General features: G+C 51.3%; 1 protein-coding gene across 1 annotated transcript; it reads right to left on the bottom strand.

Annotated features, from left to right (window-relative positions):
- Positions 1–6: 6 nt before the first annotated feature.
- On the bottom strand, positions 7–9437 carry ube2s (ubiquitin-conjugating enzyme E2S; the record flags this gene model as incomplete). The annotated part of the gene is made up of 4 exons (XM_080184759.1): positions 9310–9437; positions 1614–1761; positions 602–792; positions 7–110 (listed from the first exon to the last, which is right to left on the bottom strand). Coding segments are annotated over exons 1-4 (452 nt in total), but the record flags the coding sequence as incomplete, so codon positions are not given.
- Positions 9438–17077: the final 7640 nt, after the last annotated feature.

Here is a 17077-nt window from a genome sequence, read left to right as displayed (position 1 = left end):
AGGAGCCGGGCTCTCGAGGCGTACTCCTCATACTCCTCCAACAGCAAGCGGCCGGCCTCTTCATTCAGCGCAGACTCCGGGTTCGGGTGGATCAGCAGGCATTTAATTGTCTGGAGGCGAGGTGGTGGGGGGGCAGAGTGGTGATGGAAGAGAAACACAGACAGACAGACAGACAGACAGAGAGCGGGCAAAAGAGAGACAGACAGACAGACAGACGGAGAGGGAGCGAAAGAGAGACACAGGAAGAGAGAGAGAGAGGGAGCGAAAAAGAGACAGAGAGAGAAAAAGAGACACACGGAGACAGAGAGAGAGGCACAGAGAGACAGACAGACACACACACACACACAGGAGGAGCCGGGGGGGTGGGGGGGTGGAGAACGGAGAAACATGGTCAGCGTATACATTGACACCTGGCACTGATGTAATAAAAGTGACATCGCAATGTAGAGACAGCAAATAAATTCACCCAATAAAGGGTCAAACTGCCTCCTCCCGTTCCTGTGTAACAGGCTCGAGGGGCTGAATGGCCTCCTCCTGTGTAAGCACCCCTGTCCCATGGGTGGTCTCAGTGGGACCCCCAGTGGATCTGCTACCCACTCACCAGGAGAATGTGGCGGATTCCGAGCTCCGCTGTCCAGTCCCTCTTCAGCACGTTGACACAAATCTCACCGCTGGGGCTGACATTCGGGTGGAAAATCTTGGTGATGAAATAAGCCTTGGGCGGCACAGCGGGGAAATCCTTCCCCAGAACTAGCTTCATCTTAAATAGGCCACCAGCATAGGGAGTCCCATCTGAGGGAAAGAGAGAAAGAGTGAAACTAATCCCACTGCCCCGCTCTCTCCCCATAGACCTGTATCAATCCCCAAACTAATCCCACTGCCCCACTCTCTCCCCATAGCCCTGTATCAATCCCAAAACTAATCCCACTGCCCCGCTCTCTCCCCATAGCCCTGTATCAATCCCAAACTAATCCCACTGCCCCGCTCTCTCCCCATAGCCCTGTATCAATCCCCAAACTAATCCCACTGCCCCGCTCTCTCCCCATAGCCCTGTATCAATCCCCAAACTAATCCCACTGCCCCACTCTCTCCCCATAGCCCTGTATCAATCCCCAAACTAATCCCACTGCCCCACTCTCTCCCCATAGCCCTGTATCAAACCCCAAACTAATCCCACTGTCCCACTCTCTCCCCATAGTCCTGTATCAATCCCAAACTAATCCCACTGCCCCACTCTCTCCCCATAGCCCTGTATCAAACCCCAAACTAATCCCACTGTCCCACTCTCTCCCCATAGTCCTGTATCAATCCCCAAACTAATCCCACTGCCCCGCTCTCTCCCCATAGACCTGTATCAATCCCCAAACTAATCCCACTGCCCCACTCTCTCCCCATAGCCCTGTATCAATCCCCAAACTAATCCCACTGCCCCGCTCTCTCCCCATAGCCCTGTATCAATCCCAAACTAATCCCACTGCCCCGCTCTCTCCCCATAGCCCTGTATCAATCCCAAACTAATCCCACTGCCCCTGCTCTCTCCCCAAAGTCCTGCATCAATCCCAAACAAACCCTGCTGTCTGTGACCTGGGAGATTGAGGATGGGGAGGTGATACCTGGGCCCTCGATTGTTGCTTGGAGGTCAGTGATGTCTTCTTCATTGGTATAAATCTTGATTCCCTCAGGAGGCTCTGCAGCTAAGGTGTAAATCTCCTTCCAAACCTGGCGGATGATGTGAGGTGGGAGGTTCTCCATGTTGGAATTCTGCCGGAGAGAAGGAGAAGAGTTACAGTGGGAGCTGGTCAACTGTTTTAAACACAGCACTGCAGCATCCCTCAGCCAGAATCTACACCCACACCCCCCCTCCCAGTGCCGGTACTGAGGGAGTGCTGCACTGTCGGGGGTAGATGTATATACTCTAGGATTTGAGCTCCATAATCCAGGCTGACGCTCCCCCCGGTGCCAGTACTGAGGGAGTGCTGTACTGTCGGGGGTAGATGTATATACTCTAGGATTTGAGCCCCATAATCCAGGCTGATACTCCCCCTACTGTTGAAGGAGCCTTGGTGAGTCACTGCAGTGCGTCTTGTAGATGGTCCACACGGCTGCCTCTCTGTGTGTTGGTGGTGGAGGGAGTGAATGTTGAAGGTGGGGGTTAGTGTGTCAATCGAGCGGGGGCTGCTTTGTCCTGGGTGGTGTCGAGCTTCTCGAGTGTTGTTGGGAGCTGCACTCATCCAGGCAAGTGGAGAGTATTCCATCACACTCCTGGCTTGTGTCCTTGTAGATGGTGGACAGGCTTTGGGAGGAGTCAGGAGGTGAGTTACTTTCCGCAGGATTCCCAGTCTCTGACCTGCTCTGGGAGCCACAGTATTTCTCTGGCTGGGTCCAGTTCAGATTCTGGTCAATGGTAACCCCCAGGATGTTGATAGTGGGGGATTCAGCAATGGTAATGCCATTAAATTTTAAGCAGGGGGTGGATGATTAGATCCTCCCTTGTTGAACACAGGCTTTGCCTGGCACCTGTTGAATGAAGAGTCATAGAGATATACAGCTCAGAAACAGGCCCTTTGGCCCAACTAGTCCATGCTGACCATGTTTTCTAAACGGACTAGTTCCAATCACCTGTGATTGGCCCACATCGCTCAAACCCTTTCCCCTCCATGTCCAAATGTCTCTTAAATGTTGTAATTATATCCGCCTCTACCACCCCCTCTGACAGCTCATTCCATACACACACCACCCTGTGTGAGAAAAGGTTACCCCTTGGCTCCCTTTTAAATCTTTCCCCTCTCACCTTAAACCTCTGCCCTCTAGTTTTGTACTCTCCTACCTGGGCTGTTCACCACATGATTTTATAGACCTCTATAAGGTCACCCCTCATCCTCCTACACTCCAGAGAAAGAAGTCCCAGTTTATCCAGCTCTCCTTATAGTTCAAACCTTTGCGATCTGGTAACATCCTTGTAAATCTTTTTCGCACCCTTTCCAATTTAATGACATCCTTCCTATAGCAGGGTGACCAGAATTGTACGTATTACCCAATAAGTGGCCTTACCAATGTCTTGTACAGTTATAAGATAATGTCCCAACTCCTGTACTGAGTGCTCTGATCAATGAAGACAAGTGTGCCAAACGCCATCTTCACCATCCTGTCTACCTTTGACACCACTTTCAAGGAACTATCTACCTGCACCCCGAGGTCTCTGTTCGACAACACTCCTCAGGGCCCTACATTAACTGTGCAAGTCCTGCCCTGGTTAGCAACACCCAATGATAAATAACACCCAGCACCGATCCCTGTGGCACACCGCTGGTCACAGGTCTCCAGTCTGAAAAACAACCCCCTCCCAGCACCCTCCACCTATCAGCAAGCCAACTTTGTATCCTGTTGGCTAATTCTCCCTGGGTCCCGTGTGATCTAACCTTACTGACCAGTCTACTACATGGTACCTTGTCAAAAGCCTCACTGAAGTCCACGTAGACAACGTCTACTGCTCTGCCCTCATCTATTTTCTATCTCACCCCTTCAAAATACTCAATCAAATTTGTGACACAATTTCCCAAAGCCGTGCTGACTATCCCCAATCAATCCTTACCTTTCCGAATGCCTGTAGATCCTGTCTCTCAGAATCCTCTCCAACACTTACCTATCCCTGACATTAGGCTCACTGGTCTGTAATTCCCAGGCTTTTCCCTGACACCTTCCTTAAATGACGGCATAATATTTGCCTCCCTCCAGACTTCTGGCACCTCAACTGCGGCTGTCGATGATACAAATGTCTTCACCAGGGACCCAGCAATTTCTTCCCAAGCTTCCCACAATGTCCTGGGGTACACTTGATCAGCTTCCAGGGATTTATCTACCTTTATACATTTTATGACCTCCTACAACTCCTGTTCTGTAACATGGATGCTTTTGAAGACATCACTGTTTACTTCCCCGGGTTCCCCGGCTTACATGTCTTTCATGTAAACTGTGTGTGTTTATACGCCTTTCTCTGATCAGAACCTTCCACACACCTGACGAAGGAACACCGTTTCTGAGAGCTTGTGGGATTACTCTTAAATAAACTGGTTGGACTATAACCTGGTGTTGTGAGACTTCTTACTGTGTTTACACGTCTTTCTCCATGGTAAATACCAACGAGAAATGTTTGTTTAGGATCTCACCCATCTCCTGTGGCTCCACACACAGGCAACCTCGTTGATCTTTAAAGGGGCTCTATTCTCTCCCTAGTTACTCTTCTACCTTGAATATACTTGCAGAATTTCTCTGAATTCTCCTTTACCTTCTCTGCTAAAAGCTATGTCCCCTTTGTGTCCTCCTGATTTCCCTTTTAAATGTCCTCCCTCACCCTCTATGTTCCTCAGGGGTTTCACTTGACCCCAGCTGCCGATACCTGACATATGTTTCCTTCTTTTTATTGATCAGGATCTCAAAATCTCTAGAACGTTACTGCCACATGTCAGCCCAAGCCTGGATATTGTCCAGGTTTTGCTGCATTTGGACACGGACTGTTTCAGTATCTGAGGAGTGGCGAATGGTGCTGAACATTGTGTAATCATCAGCGAACACCCCCACTTCTGACCTTATGACTGAGGGAAGGTCGTTGATGAAGCAGCTGAAGATGGTTGGCTCTGGGACACTAACCTGAGGAAAGAAAGTAGGAGGAGGCCTTCCAGCCCTTTGAGCCTGCTCCATCCTTCACTACGATTTTGGCTGATCATCAAGTTCAATAGCCTGATTCTGCTTCCCCCCCCCAGATGCTTTGATCTCTTTTGTTCCAAGAGCTATAGCTGACTGCCTCTTGAAAACAGTCAATGTTTTGAACATAAGAAATAGGAGGAGTAGGCCATCCAGCCCCTCGAGCCTGCCCCGCCATTCAATAAGATCATGGCTGATCTGTCGTGGCTCAGTTCCACCTTCCCGCCCTCTCCCCATAACCCTTAATCCCCTTGCCTATCAAAAACCTATCAACCCGCGTCTTAAAAATATTGAGCAAGGCAGCCTCCACCACTTCAACAGGCAGAGAATTCCAGAGATTCACCACCCTTTGAGTGAAGAAGTTCCTCCTCAACTCCGTTCTAAACCGCACCCTCCCCTTTATCTTGAGGCTGTGTCTTCTAGTCCTACTGTCCTTTCTGAGCGTGAAGAGCCTCTCCACCTCTATTCTATCCATCCCATTCAACATCTTATACGTCTCAATGAGATCTCCCCTCATTCTTCTAAACTCTAACGAGTACAAGCCTAGTTTATTCAGCCTCTCCTCATAGCTCAACCCCCTCAACTCCGGTATCAGCCTAGTAAACCTCCTCTGCACTCCCTCCAAGGCCAAAATATCCTTGCGTAAGTGCGGCGACCAAAACTGCACACAGTACTCCAGCTGCGGCCTCACCAGTGCCCTATACAGCTGCAGCAAGACCTCCCTACTTTTATATTCAATCCCCCTCGCTATGAAGGCCAGCATCCCATTCGCCTTCCTGACCACCTGCTGCACCTGTAGGCTGGGTTTTTGCGACTCGTGCACAAGGACCCCGAGGTCCCTCTGCACCGTCGCCTGCTGCAGTTTTTCACCACGTAAGTAATACTCCTTCCTACCATTATTCCTACCAAAGCGGACAACCTCACATTTGCCAACATTAAATTCCATTTGCCAGTTCCTGGCCCACTCGCCCAGCCTATCTAGATCCTTCTGCAGACTCTCCACACCCTCCACACAATTTGCCGTTCCACCAATCTTGGTGTCATCAGCAAATTTCGACACCATACACTCGGTTCCCTCCTCCAGACCATCTATATAAATGGTGAATAGCTGAGGCCGCAGCACCGACCCCTGGGGCACTCCACTAGTCATCAACCACCAATCCGAATAGCACCCATTGACCCCCACTCTCTGCCTCCTAGTTGACAGCCAGTCCTCTATCCACACCCTACCCCCAACTCCATGCCCCCTGACCTTCTATAATAACCTCCTGTGAGGCCCCTTGTCAAACGCCTTCTGAAAATCAAGAAACACCACATCCACCGGCTCTCCTCTATCCACCGCCCTAGACACATCCTCATAGAACTCCAATAAATTCGTCAGACACGACTTCCCCTTACTGAAACCGTGCTGCGTCTGCTCTATCAAGCAATTCTCCTCAAGATGCCTCGCTATTTTCTCCTTGATCACGGATTCTAACATTTTTCCTACAACAGACGTTAAACTAACCAGCCTATAATTGCCCGCCTTTTGCCTGCCACCCTTCTTAAACAACGGCGTAACATTAGCTGTTTTCCAATCTCCCGGCACTTCCCTGGAATCCAGCGACATTTGGAAAATAATCACCAAGGCATCCGCTATCACCTCCGCCATTTCTTTCAGAACCCTTGGATGCATTCCATCCGGTCCTGGGGACTTGTCCACAATCAGTCCCTCCAGTCTGTCGAGCCTCAATTACCTTCTGTGGTAGTGAATTCCCCAGGCTGACCATACTTCGGGGTGAAGAAACTTCTCATCTCTGTCCTAAACTATCTACCCTGTATCCTCAAAACGTGACTCCTGGTTCTGGACACCCCCACCACCAGGAATATCTTTCTTCCATCTACCCCATCTAGTCCGATTGGAATTTTATAGGTTTCTGTGTGACCACCTCTCACTTTTCTGAGCTCCAGTGAATGTAATCCTAACCGACTCAATCTCTTCTCATGACAGACCAGCCAACCCAGGAATCAGTCTGGTAATGTGCTGGTTAGATGCGTTGGCCATGCTAAATTCTCCCCCGGCGTACCCAAACAGGCACTGGAGTGTGGCAACTAGGGGATTTTCACAATATCTTCATTGCAGTGTTCATGTAAGCCTAATATAAGCCTATTAGTGACACCAATAAATAAACTTTACTTTAAATCTTCTTTGTACTCCCTCTGGAGAAAGAGCATCCTTCCTCACACGATAAAATCAAAACTGCAAACCATACTCCAGGTGTGGCCTCACCAAGGCTCTGCATAATTGCAGCAAGATATCCCTCCTGTACTCAAAATCTTTCAATATGGAGAGATGTCCTGGAGCTGAGACCTCCAGCCATCACAACCTGCTTCCTTTGTCCCAGCGGGGAGTATTCCCCGGATAACCACTGATTCCAGTTTTCTAGGGCTCCTTGATGCCACACTGGGTCAAATGAGCCTTGATGTCAAGGGCTGTCACTCTCACCGCTGGAGTTCAGCTCAGTCCCATGATTGAACCTAGGGCTGTAATGAAGTCGAGAGTTGAGTAACCCTGGAAAAACCCACACTAGGTGTCACTGAGCAGGTTGTTGCTGAATAAGTGTCATTCGATAGCGCTGTCAACGAACCTCTCCATCACTTTACTAATGGGACGGTAATTGGCTGAGTTGGATTTGTCCTGCTTCTTGTAGACAGAGTAAGAAGTCTCACACCACCAGGCTAAAGTCCAAGCACAAGCTACTAGCTTTCGGAGCGCTGCCCCTTCATCAGGTGAGTGGGAGTTCTGTTCACAAACAGGGCATATAAAAACACAAATTCAATTTACAAAATAATGGTTGGAATGCGAGTCTTTATAGATAATCAAGTCTTTACAGGTACAGACGACGTGAATGGAGAGAGGGTTAAACACAGGTTAGAGATGTGTATTGTCTCCAGACAGGACAGTTAGTGAGATTTTGCAAGCCCAGGCAAGTCATTGGGGTCACAGATAGTATGACATGAACCCAAGATCACAGTTGAGACCGTCCTCATGTGTGCGGAACTTGGCTATCAGTCTCTGCTCAGCGACTCTGCGCTGTCGTGTGTCGTGAAGGCCGCCTTGGAGAACGTTTACCCGAAGATCAGAGGCCGAATGCCCGTGACCGCTGAAGTGTTCCCCAACAGGAAGAGAATAGTCTTGCCTGGTGATTGTCAAGCAGTGTTCATTCATCCGTTGTCGTAGCATCTGCACGGTCTCCCCAATGTATCGTATGCCTCGGGTTAGCAACCTTTGCAAGTTGTTCCGGATCATCGACACGGATGCCATCATCTCACGTGAGAACACGATCCACCAGGTACACAGCACATACTCTTGCAACTCGGCCAACATTGTCTACCTGATACGCTGCAGGAAAGGATGTCCTGAGGTGTATGGTACATTGGGGAGATCATGCAGATGCTACAACAATGGATGAATGAACACAGCTCAACAATCACCAGGCAAGACTGTTCTCTTCCTGTTGGGGAACACTTCAGCGGTCACGGGCATTCGGCCTCTGATCTTCGGGTAAACGTTCTCCAAGGCGGCCTTCACGACACACGACAGCGCAGAGCCGCTGAGCAGAGACTGATAGCCAAGTTCCGCACACATGAGGACGGTCTCAACTGTGATCTTGGGTTCATGTCACACTATCTGTAACCCCCATGACTTGCCTGGGTTTGCAAAATCTCACTAGCTGTCCTGTCTGGAAACAATACACATCTCTTTAACCTGTGCTTAACACTGTCTCCACTCATAAGAAATAGGAGCAGGAGTAGGCCATCTAGCCCTTCGAACCTGCCCCACCATTCAGTAAGATCATGGCTGATCTGAAGTGGATCAATTCCACTTTCCTGCTTTCTCCCCATAACCCTTAATTCCCCTGTCTATCAGAAATTTATCTACCCGTGACTTAAATATATTCAGCGAGGTAGCCTCCACCACTTCAATGGGCAGGGAATTCCAGAGATTCACCACCCTTTGAGCGAAGAAGTTCCTCCTCAACTCTGATCTAAACTGCACCCCCCCCCTTATTTTGAGGCTGTGCCCTCTGGTCCTGCTGTCCTTTCTAAGTGGGAAGAATCTCTCTACCTCTACCCTATCCAACCACTTCATTATAAGGCTCTGTAAGATCCCTATTGTCTGTATCTTTAAGACTTGATTACCTGTAAAGTCTCGCATTCCAACCATTATTTTGTAAATTGAGTTTGCGTCTCTATATGCCCTGTCTGTGAACACAGCTCCCACTCACCTGATGAAGGAGCAGCGAGTTCCGAAAGCTTCTGGCTTGTGCTACCAAATAAACTTGTTGGACTTTAACCTGGTGTTGTGGGGCTTCTTACAGTGTTTACCCCAGTCCAACTTGCCCCATCCCAAATACCCTGCCCTCCACCCCCAATTGTCAGTGCGCCTGCGCTGGAGATCAACGCCGGGACAGCGCCTGCGCACAAGGACAAGGCCGGGAAAGCGCCTGCGGTCTGGGACCCAGCGGCGAGACGGCGGCAGCGCTTGCGCAAACGGGCTTCTAGGCCCCAAGCCCGAGGGTGGGTGAGGGAGGAAAGGGGAGTGAGGACGGAGAAAGGTAGACTCACCGCTGCCATCGCTTCCCGATCCCTTCCCCGGCTTGACCTCTCTCGGCGACCTCTGCCTCTTCTCCGCTGTATCTCGCTTTCGGCCGCCGCCGCAGAGCTTCCACCTCCCTCCAACTCGCTGATTTTCCCACCCCCCACCTCCTCCATTGGCCCCGCCTGGTGGCAGGAGTCAGCCTATCGGCTCGCGCCAGCGTTCACGTTAGCCAATCGGCAATGGATCCTGCCGGTAGCGTACCCCGCCCCCTGTCCTGACTGGCGAATTGGATCACTGCTCCTCAACGTAGCCGCGTTGCCTGCCCCCTCCCGCCCTTTCGGACCAATCAGCAGCCGCTCCAAGGTCGGCCTCTCCGCCCACCCTCCGTCTCCACCAATCGGGATTGGGAGGCCCAACGTGGGCCAGCCCCTCGTCTGCCAATCACTGCCGCCGCCCCCACGTGGGCCGCCCCCAGCCGAGCTCTGCACCAATCGTCTGCCACCGCTGTCCGGCGCCGCGCCCTCCCATTGGCCACTTTTCGAAATTTCGAATCTCAACCGTCTTCCCAACGGCCGCGCGGCTGGAGGTGGACTTCCGGCGGCGGCTCCCGCCAATCAGCATCGAGGGTCAGGCTGACTGACAGCCTGGCCTTGCCCAGGGGGCGGGGCAACCTTAATGCAAAATCGCAAATATAGCGGAATTAACCGCTTAAAATGGTGAAAGATTAAAAATGCTCTCCAAAACTCAGCCCGCTCCCTCACTGAATAATATCCCTGGATATGTACCATTCCGCATTATTTTCAAAATAAATGAGGTGTGCACTCCAAAAAGTGTCATTTTCAGATAAATTGTCAAATTTGGCCATTTTCCTTCTTATTAACGTTTTATTCTTTATTTCGCCCTACTCTAGCCAGCAGAAGGCGATACATAAGGACAAGGAACGTCGAGGGAGAGGAGCAGTGGTGGGCCGCTGCTTGACATCCGTGACAGGTGGTCATGGCTGCCAGGCGGGAAGATGGCTGCCCATTGGCCAACTTGACATTGCGACATCCAAGCCAACCCCTTCCCACCCCAAAACCTCCTTGCCCCGGCGCTGGGAGTACGGGGGAAAAGAGGTGCAATGTGTGTCTGGGGGGGTGGGGAGAGAGAGAGAAAAACGAAAACTATCAATGCTCAGCAAGATCCCACCACCTTATCTCCAGGAGGATGAGAAGCACGCCCTTGGATAGGTGCTTGACGGGCCACACGGATACAACGGGCAGAAGTGCCAATCCATGCTGTAAAACTCTCATGACTTTAAGACCCGCCTTTCTCCCAGTGTCGGAGCTACGTGGGATCATTTGGGGATTCCCCGCCGCTTTGAGGAGGTGTGGTGGGCCTTGTTTCAACATTTTGCATCAAAAGACAACTCTGGCAGCAGGACTGGCACCGGAGGTGGGGGGTGGGGGGCGGTGTCGGCCTGGGATTATAGAGCTCAAATCCTAGAGTATATACATCTACCCCCGACAGTGCAGCACTCCCTCAGTACTGGCACCGGGGGGAGTGTCAGCCTGGATTATGGAGCTCAAATCCTAGAGTATATACATCTACCCTCGACAGTGCAGCACTCCCTCAGTACTGGTACCGGGGGGGAGTGTCAGCCTGGATTATGGAGCTCAAATCCTAGAGTATATACATCTACCCCCGACAGTGCAGCACTCCCTCAGTACTGGCACCGGGGGGAGTGTCGGCCTGGATTATGGAGCTCAAATCCTAGAGTATATACATCTACCCCCGACAGTGCAGCACTCCCTCAGTACTGGTACCGGGGGGGAGTGTCAGCCTGGATTATGGAGCTCAAATCCTAGAGTATATACATCTACCCCCGACAGTGCAGCACTCCCTCAGTACTGGTACTGGGGGGGGAGTGTCAGCCTGGATTATGGAGTTTTAAATCTTGCAGAATACAGATGGTCTATGTATCAAATGTAGCCTCACTGAAGGAGACCATTTAGTTAGTGGTCCGTCTCTGAACGAGCAATCTAACCAATCCCACCCTCCTCCCTCTCCTCTCCATCTCTCTGTAAATCTTTCCCCATCGAGTATTTAACATAGAACATAGAACACTACAGCACAAACAGGCCCTTCGGCCCACAAGTTGCGCCGATCACATCATCACCTACCAACCTACAGACCTATCTATAACCCTCAATCTCATTAAACCCCATATACTCATCCAGAAGTCTTTTAAAAGACCCCAGCGAGTTCGCCTCCACCACCACTGACGGCAGCCGATTCCATTCACTCACCACCCTCTGAGTGAAAAACTTACCCCTAACATCACTTCTGAACCTCCCTCCCCGCACCTTAAATCTGTGTCCTCTCGTAGCGACCATTTCAACCCGGGGAAATAGCCTCTGAGAGTCCACCCTATCTATTCCTCTCAACATTTTGTAAACTTCTATCAGGTCGCCTCTCAACCTTCGTCTCTCCAGGGAAAAGAGTCCCAGCTCCCTCAACCTAACTTCATAAGGCATGCCTCCCAGTCCAGGCAACATCCTTGTAAATCTCCTCTGTACCCTTTCAATAGCTTCTCCTATCTTTCCTATCTTTCCTATTTCTCCAGTTGCCCCTTTGGATGATTTCCCGCTTTTGAAAGTTTGTATTGAATCTGCTTCCACCGCCCTTTCAGGCAGCGCCTTCCAGATGACAATAGCTCGTTGCGTTGGAAATAAATGTTTTAAACCCCTTGGCAACTAGGAGCCAGATCCTTTGGTGTTAGCCTTCACTCTGTGTAGTCTAGTGGGATTAGCCACACCTGGGTTAGGTGTTCTGTTGGAGAGTAGTGCTGACTCAGTGGGCCAAATGGCCTCATTTTGCGTTCAGTCGGGATTCTATGACCCTGCATTTAACCCTGAAAAGCATGTAGGGCTGCACTGTGGGAAAACTAACAAGACCAGGAGCATGCAATGAAAGGTAGGATGCTGGGACAAAGGGAGCTTGGGGTGTGTGTCCAGAGATCCCTGAGGCAGCAGGACAGGTAGATACGATGGTTAAGAAGGTACATGAGGATATTTGCCTTTATTAGCTGAGCTATAGAATATAAGAGGGGGAAGGTTATGATGGAGCTGTATAGAATGCTGGTTAGGCCACAGCAAGAGTACTGTGTGCAGCTATGAATAGGGGCTGATTAGGCTGGAGTTTTCCTTAGAGCAGAGAAGGCTGATGGGGGAACCTAACTGAGGTGTACAATAGTATAAGGGACATAGCTAGGGGAGACAGGAAGAAATTTTTCCCCATAGTAGAGGGGTCAATGACCAGAGGGGACATAGATTTAAGGTAAGTGGGTGAAGGGGGGAGGTGGTAAAGCTTTTTCACTCAGAGGGTGATGGGAATCGGGAACTTGCTGCCTGAAAGACTGGCAGAGGCAGGAATTCTCACAACAATTAAAAAACGTTTAGATGTGCACTCAAAACACCATCGTATCCAGTACGGAGCATGTGCTGAGCAATGGGATTAGGACAGGTGTGCGATGGCTGACACAGACACAGTGGGCCGAAAGGCCTCTTTCTGTGCTTGTGAATGTCTGTGACTCAAGGAATTAGGTGAATGTGTGGATTAGAGCAAAGTCCTGAATGTCAAATTGCAAAGCATTTCAGCATCTCATAGTGAGGAGAAAAGGGGGAATAGGGGAGTCTGAGGAGGGAGTGGGGGAGACTGAGGAGGAAAGGAGAGGAGTGGGGAGACTGAGGAGGAAAGGGGAGGAGTGGGGGAGACTGAGGAGGAAAGGGGAGGAGTGGGGGAGACTGAAGAGGAAAGGGGAGGAGTGGGGGAGACTGAGGAGGAAAGGGGAGGAGTGGGGGAGACTGAAGAGGAAAGGGGAGGAGTGGGGGAGACTGAGGAGGAAAGGGGAGGAGTGGGGGAGACTGAAGAGGAAAGGGGAGGAGTGGGGAGACTGAAGAGGAAAGGGGGGAGTGGGGGAGACTGAAGAGGAAAGGGGAGGAGTGGGGGAGACTGAGGAGGAAAGGGGAGGAGTGGGGGTGACTGAAGAGGAAAGGGGAGGAGTGGGGGAGACTGAGGAGGAAAGGGGAGGAGTGGGGGAGACTGAGGAGGAAAGGGGAGGAGTGGGGGAGACTGAGGAGGAAAGGGGAGGAGTGGGGGAGACTGAGGAGGAAAGGGGAGGAGTGGGGGAGACTGAAGAGGAAAGGGGAGGAGTGGGGGAGACTGAGGAGGAAAGGGGAGGAGTGGGGGAGACTGAGGAGGAAAGGGGAGGAGTGGGGGAGACTGAGGAGGAAAGGGGAGGAGTGGGGGAGACTGAGATGGAAAGGGGGGATGGGCTGCATTTATTTGCCGATGATGACCCTTTTTATATGGGAATATTGAGTCCAACAAACTGAAATACGCCATGTTACATCCCTGACAGGTTATTTGTGGCAGTGGCGCGCTCAGTGTTATTCAGAAAGTGTTGCCCCATGTCGGAATCACATCCAACCAGCCATGTTTTGCGTATGGCCAATGTGGGTACTTTATAAGCCACCTGAAACTCCCCTTGCCGCCTCCCCAGTATAGATCTCTTGCCTGGCTTCATGCCAACTTGAACCATCCTTGTGTTTTTTATTCGGAGGGAGGGGGGGATGGGGTAAGATCTCCACGTTTTTTACTCTATTTTGTGTGCTGACATGCCACATTCACACCTCTTCCGATGCTCTATTTCTCCCCGCCACTACCAATCTCCGCCTTTCTGTCCTCCTCTCTCTTGAACTCATCTAATTTTCCGCGGACATCTGGAGGAGGTTACAGAGATAGGGAGGGAGGGATTTGAATAGGAGGATGAGAATTCCAGGGGCTGGAGGAGGTTACAGAGATAGGGAGGGAGGGAGGGATTTGAACAGGAGGATGAGAATTGTAGGGGCTGGAGGAGGTTAGAGAGATAGGGAGGGAGGGATTTGAACAGGAGGATGAGAATTGTAGGGGCTGGAGGAGGTTACGGAGAGAGGGAGGGAGGGAGCGAGGGAGGGATTTGAACAGGAGGATGAGAATTGTAGGGGCTGGAGGAGGTTACAGAGATAGGGAGGGAGTGAGGGATATGAACAGGAGGATGAGAATTCCAGGGGCTGGAGGAGGTTACAGAGATAGGGAGGGAGGGAGCGAGGGATTTGAACAGGAGGATGAGAATTGTAGGGGCTGGAGGAGGTTACAGAGATAGGGAGGGAGGGAGAGCGTGAGGGATATGAACAGGAGGATGAGAATTGTAGGGGCTGGAGGAGGTTACAGAGATAGGGAGGGAGGGAGAGCGTGAGGGATATGAACAGGAGGATGAGAATTGTAGGGGCTGGAGGAGGTTAGAGAGATAGGGAGGGAGGGATTTGAATGGAAGGATGAGATATGAAAACGGAGGTGTTGCCACAGCAGGAGGCAGTGTGGGTGAGCGAGATAAGGAGGGGGTTAAGGCGAACCTGGACACAGGGTGGGCAGAGGCAGCAGACTTTCAGACTAGTGTTGAAGCTGATTGGCGGGGAGTACGGGAGTCTTAATGCTGTCAATCGTCAGACAGCCTTTAGAAAGCAGGGTTGGTGACGTCGGAGGTGGGGGCAGGGCTGGTGATGACACTATCACCTGCTCCTGTCTGTATATACCGAGCACCGGGATGATTTACTGCTGCCATCTCAGTCACCTAGAACAGAACGTCACTCTCTGGAGGTTTTCAATTACTGCCAGCCTCGTCTCTTCCCTACTTTTGAGAATGTTTACCATTAGCCACTCACCGCCTCCACCAACTCTGCCTCACAACCTCTCCCCTCCCTGAAGCCTCCCCGTCAACACGGCACAGTGATGCCAATAACCAGTGTGCCAGTTTTTCTCAGGGATACAGTTAAGCGGTAAGCCCTGGGGCCTGGTCAGGCGTGAATTTCCTTACACATCACATACACTCCATATACACTGATTATTGAACACAATCTGACCCCAGTACGCCCTGGGGAGATATTAAGGGCAGGTGACTACAAACTCAGTAAAAGAGGGAGGTTTTATGGAGCGCCTTAAAGGAGGACAGAGAAAGGGAGAGAGAGAGAGAGAGACAAGGTGAGAGAAAGAGAGAGAGAAATAGATAGAAAAAAAAACAGAGAGACGTGGAGAGACAGAGACTCCCTCCCTATGTCTCTTTCTTGTTCTCTGTCTGATTTCTGACTTGGTCTCCCATGCTAGCTCTCTGTCTCTCTCTCTTTCTCCCTCTCTCTCTCTCTCCCTCTGTCTCTCTCTCTCTCTCTCTCCCTCTGTCTCTCTCTTTCTCCCTCTGTCGCTCTCTCTCTGCCTGTCTTAAGACACTCCAGAAATTCTCCCTTTTGACTGATGATGTGGTCACCTGTCCCTAACATCTCTTTGCTGTCGGAAGGTTTTGCTTCCCCTGCGGAGGGGGTGGTGGGGGTTAATGTTTTCACTCTTGCTCATGGTGTCACATTCAGACAGGAGGCTGTCACACTGAGGACATCCAGCAGGAGCTCAGGGCACCAGTTCCAGACAGGTGTCACCTGTTAAACTGACATCTTCAATTGGACAGGGGCTGGATCCTCCTCCCATCCACACCATTAGGGTGCTCAAAGAGCAAATTCTCCCCTGAGGGAGTGCTGCACTGTCGGGGGTAGATGTATATACTCTAGGATTTGAGCTCCATAATCCAGGCCGACACTCCCCCCGGTGCCAGTACTGAGGGAGTGCTGCACTGTCGGGGGTAGATGTATATACTCTAGGATTTGAGCTCCATAATCCAAGCTGACACTCCCCCCGGTGCCAGTACTGAGGGAGTGCTGCACTGTCGGGGGTAGATGTATATACTCTAGGATTTGAGCTCCATAATCCAGGCTGACACTTCCCCACCCCGGTGCCAGTACTGAGGGAGTGCTGCACTGTCGGGGGTAGATGTATATACTCTAGGATTTGAGCTCTGTAATCCAGTTCAAGTGTGGGATGGAGACAGGGTTGTGATCATTGTCCGATGTTGCCTTGGCCTTGGTTGATTCAGTCCTGGACTTTGCCCAGGGCAAGTCCTCCTCCTGCTGCCAAACCACCCCCCCCCCCCCCCCCCCCCCACTACACTCTACCCACCAGCCCCAGTTTCCAGGAACCAGGAGCGGTCGTGTGTGAGAGCATCTGTCACGACACTTGACACCCAGCTCCACAGCTGCTGAGTGTCTACATTCCAATGTGCTGGAGATATAGAGATAGATAGAGAGAAATAGAGGGAGAGAGAGAGAGTGAGACAGATAGAGAGAGAGAGAGAGAGAGACCGAGACACAGAGAGAGAGAGACAGACAGACAGAGAGAGACAGACAGACAGAAATACAGTTATACATTATATATGTTATGTATATATGGAGAGAGGGAGGGAGAGAGAGGGAGGGAGATAAAGAGGGACAGAGTGTGGGAGTTGGGGAGGTTGGAAAGAACATGTCACTGTTCCCTCCCCTCGCTGATGGGTGTGTGGGGAGAGGTGTCACGGGAGTGTAGAATAGGGCATTGTCCCACTCACCTTTCAATATGTTCCCAGCCTTTGGGTTAACCTAGTCCCCTACCCTTCCCTCCTCTATCAGAGGGAGGAAACGCCTCTGAGGGGAGCAGAGTGGGCGATGCCTCCTGCCTTCCCTGCCATTGGCACCAGGACCCCACTCTCCTAGCCCTGTGTGATTGGGTGTGACAGGTGTCTGTCTGTCCCTAAGCCCCCCTCCCCCCCAACCACCGGCAGCAGCAGTTGTTGTTCTCAGGTTGCGGGTGAGGGGGGGTGGGGGGAGGAGGGGGGGCGCACTCGGTGAGGGTACAGAT

The sequence above is a fragment of the Carcharhinus amblyrhynchos genome, unplaced genomic scaffold (genome assembly GCF_965287045.1).
Source record: "Carcharhinus amblyrhynchos unplaced genomic scaffold, sCarAmb.v2.hapA scaffold_920, whole genome shotgun sequence".
NCBI classification, from domain to species: Eukaryota; Metazoa; Chordata; class Chondrichthyes; order Carcharhiniformes; family Carcharhinidae; genus Carcharhinus; species Carcharhinus amblyrhynchos.
The sequence above is the reverse complement of the archived record's forward strand: the minus strand, read 5'-3'. Positions and strand labels throughout refer to the sequence as shown.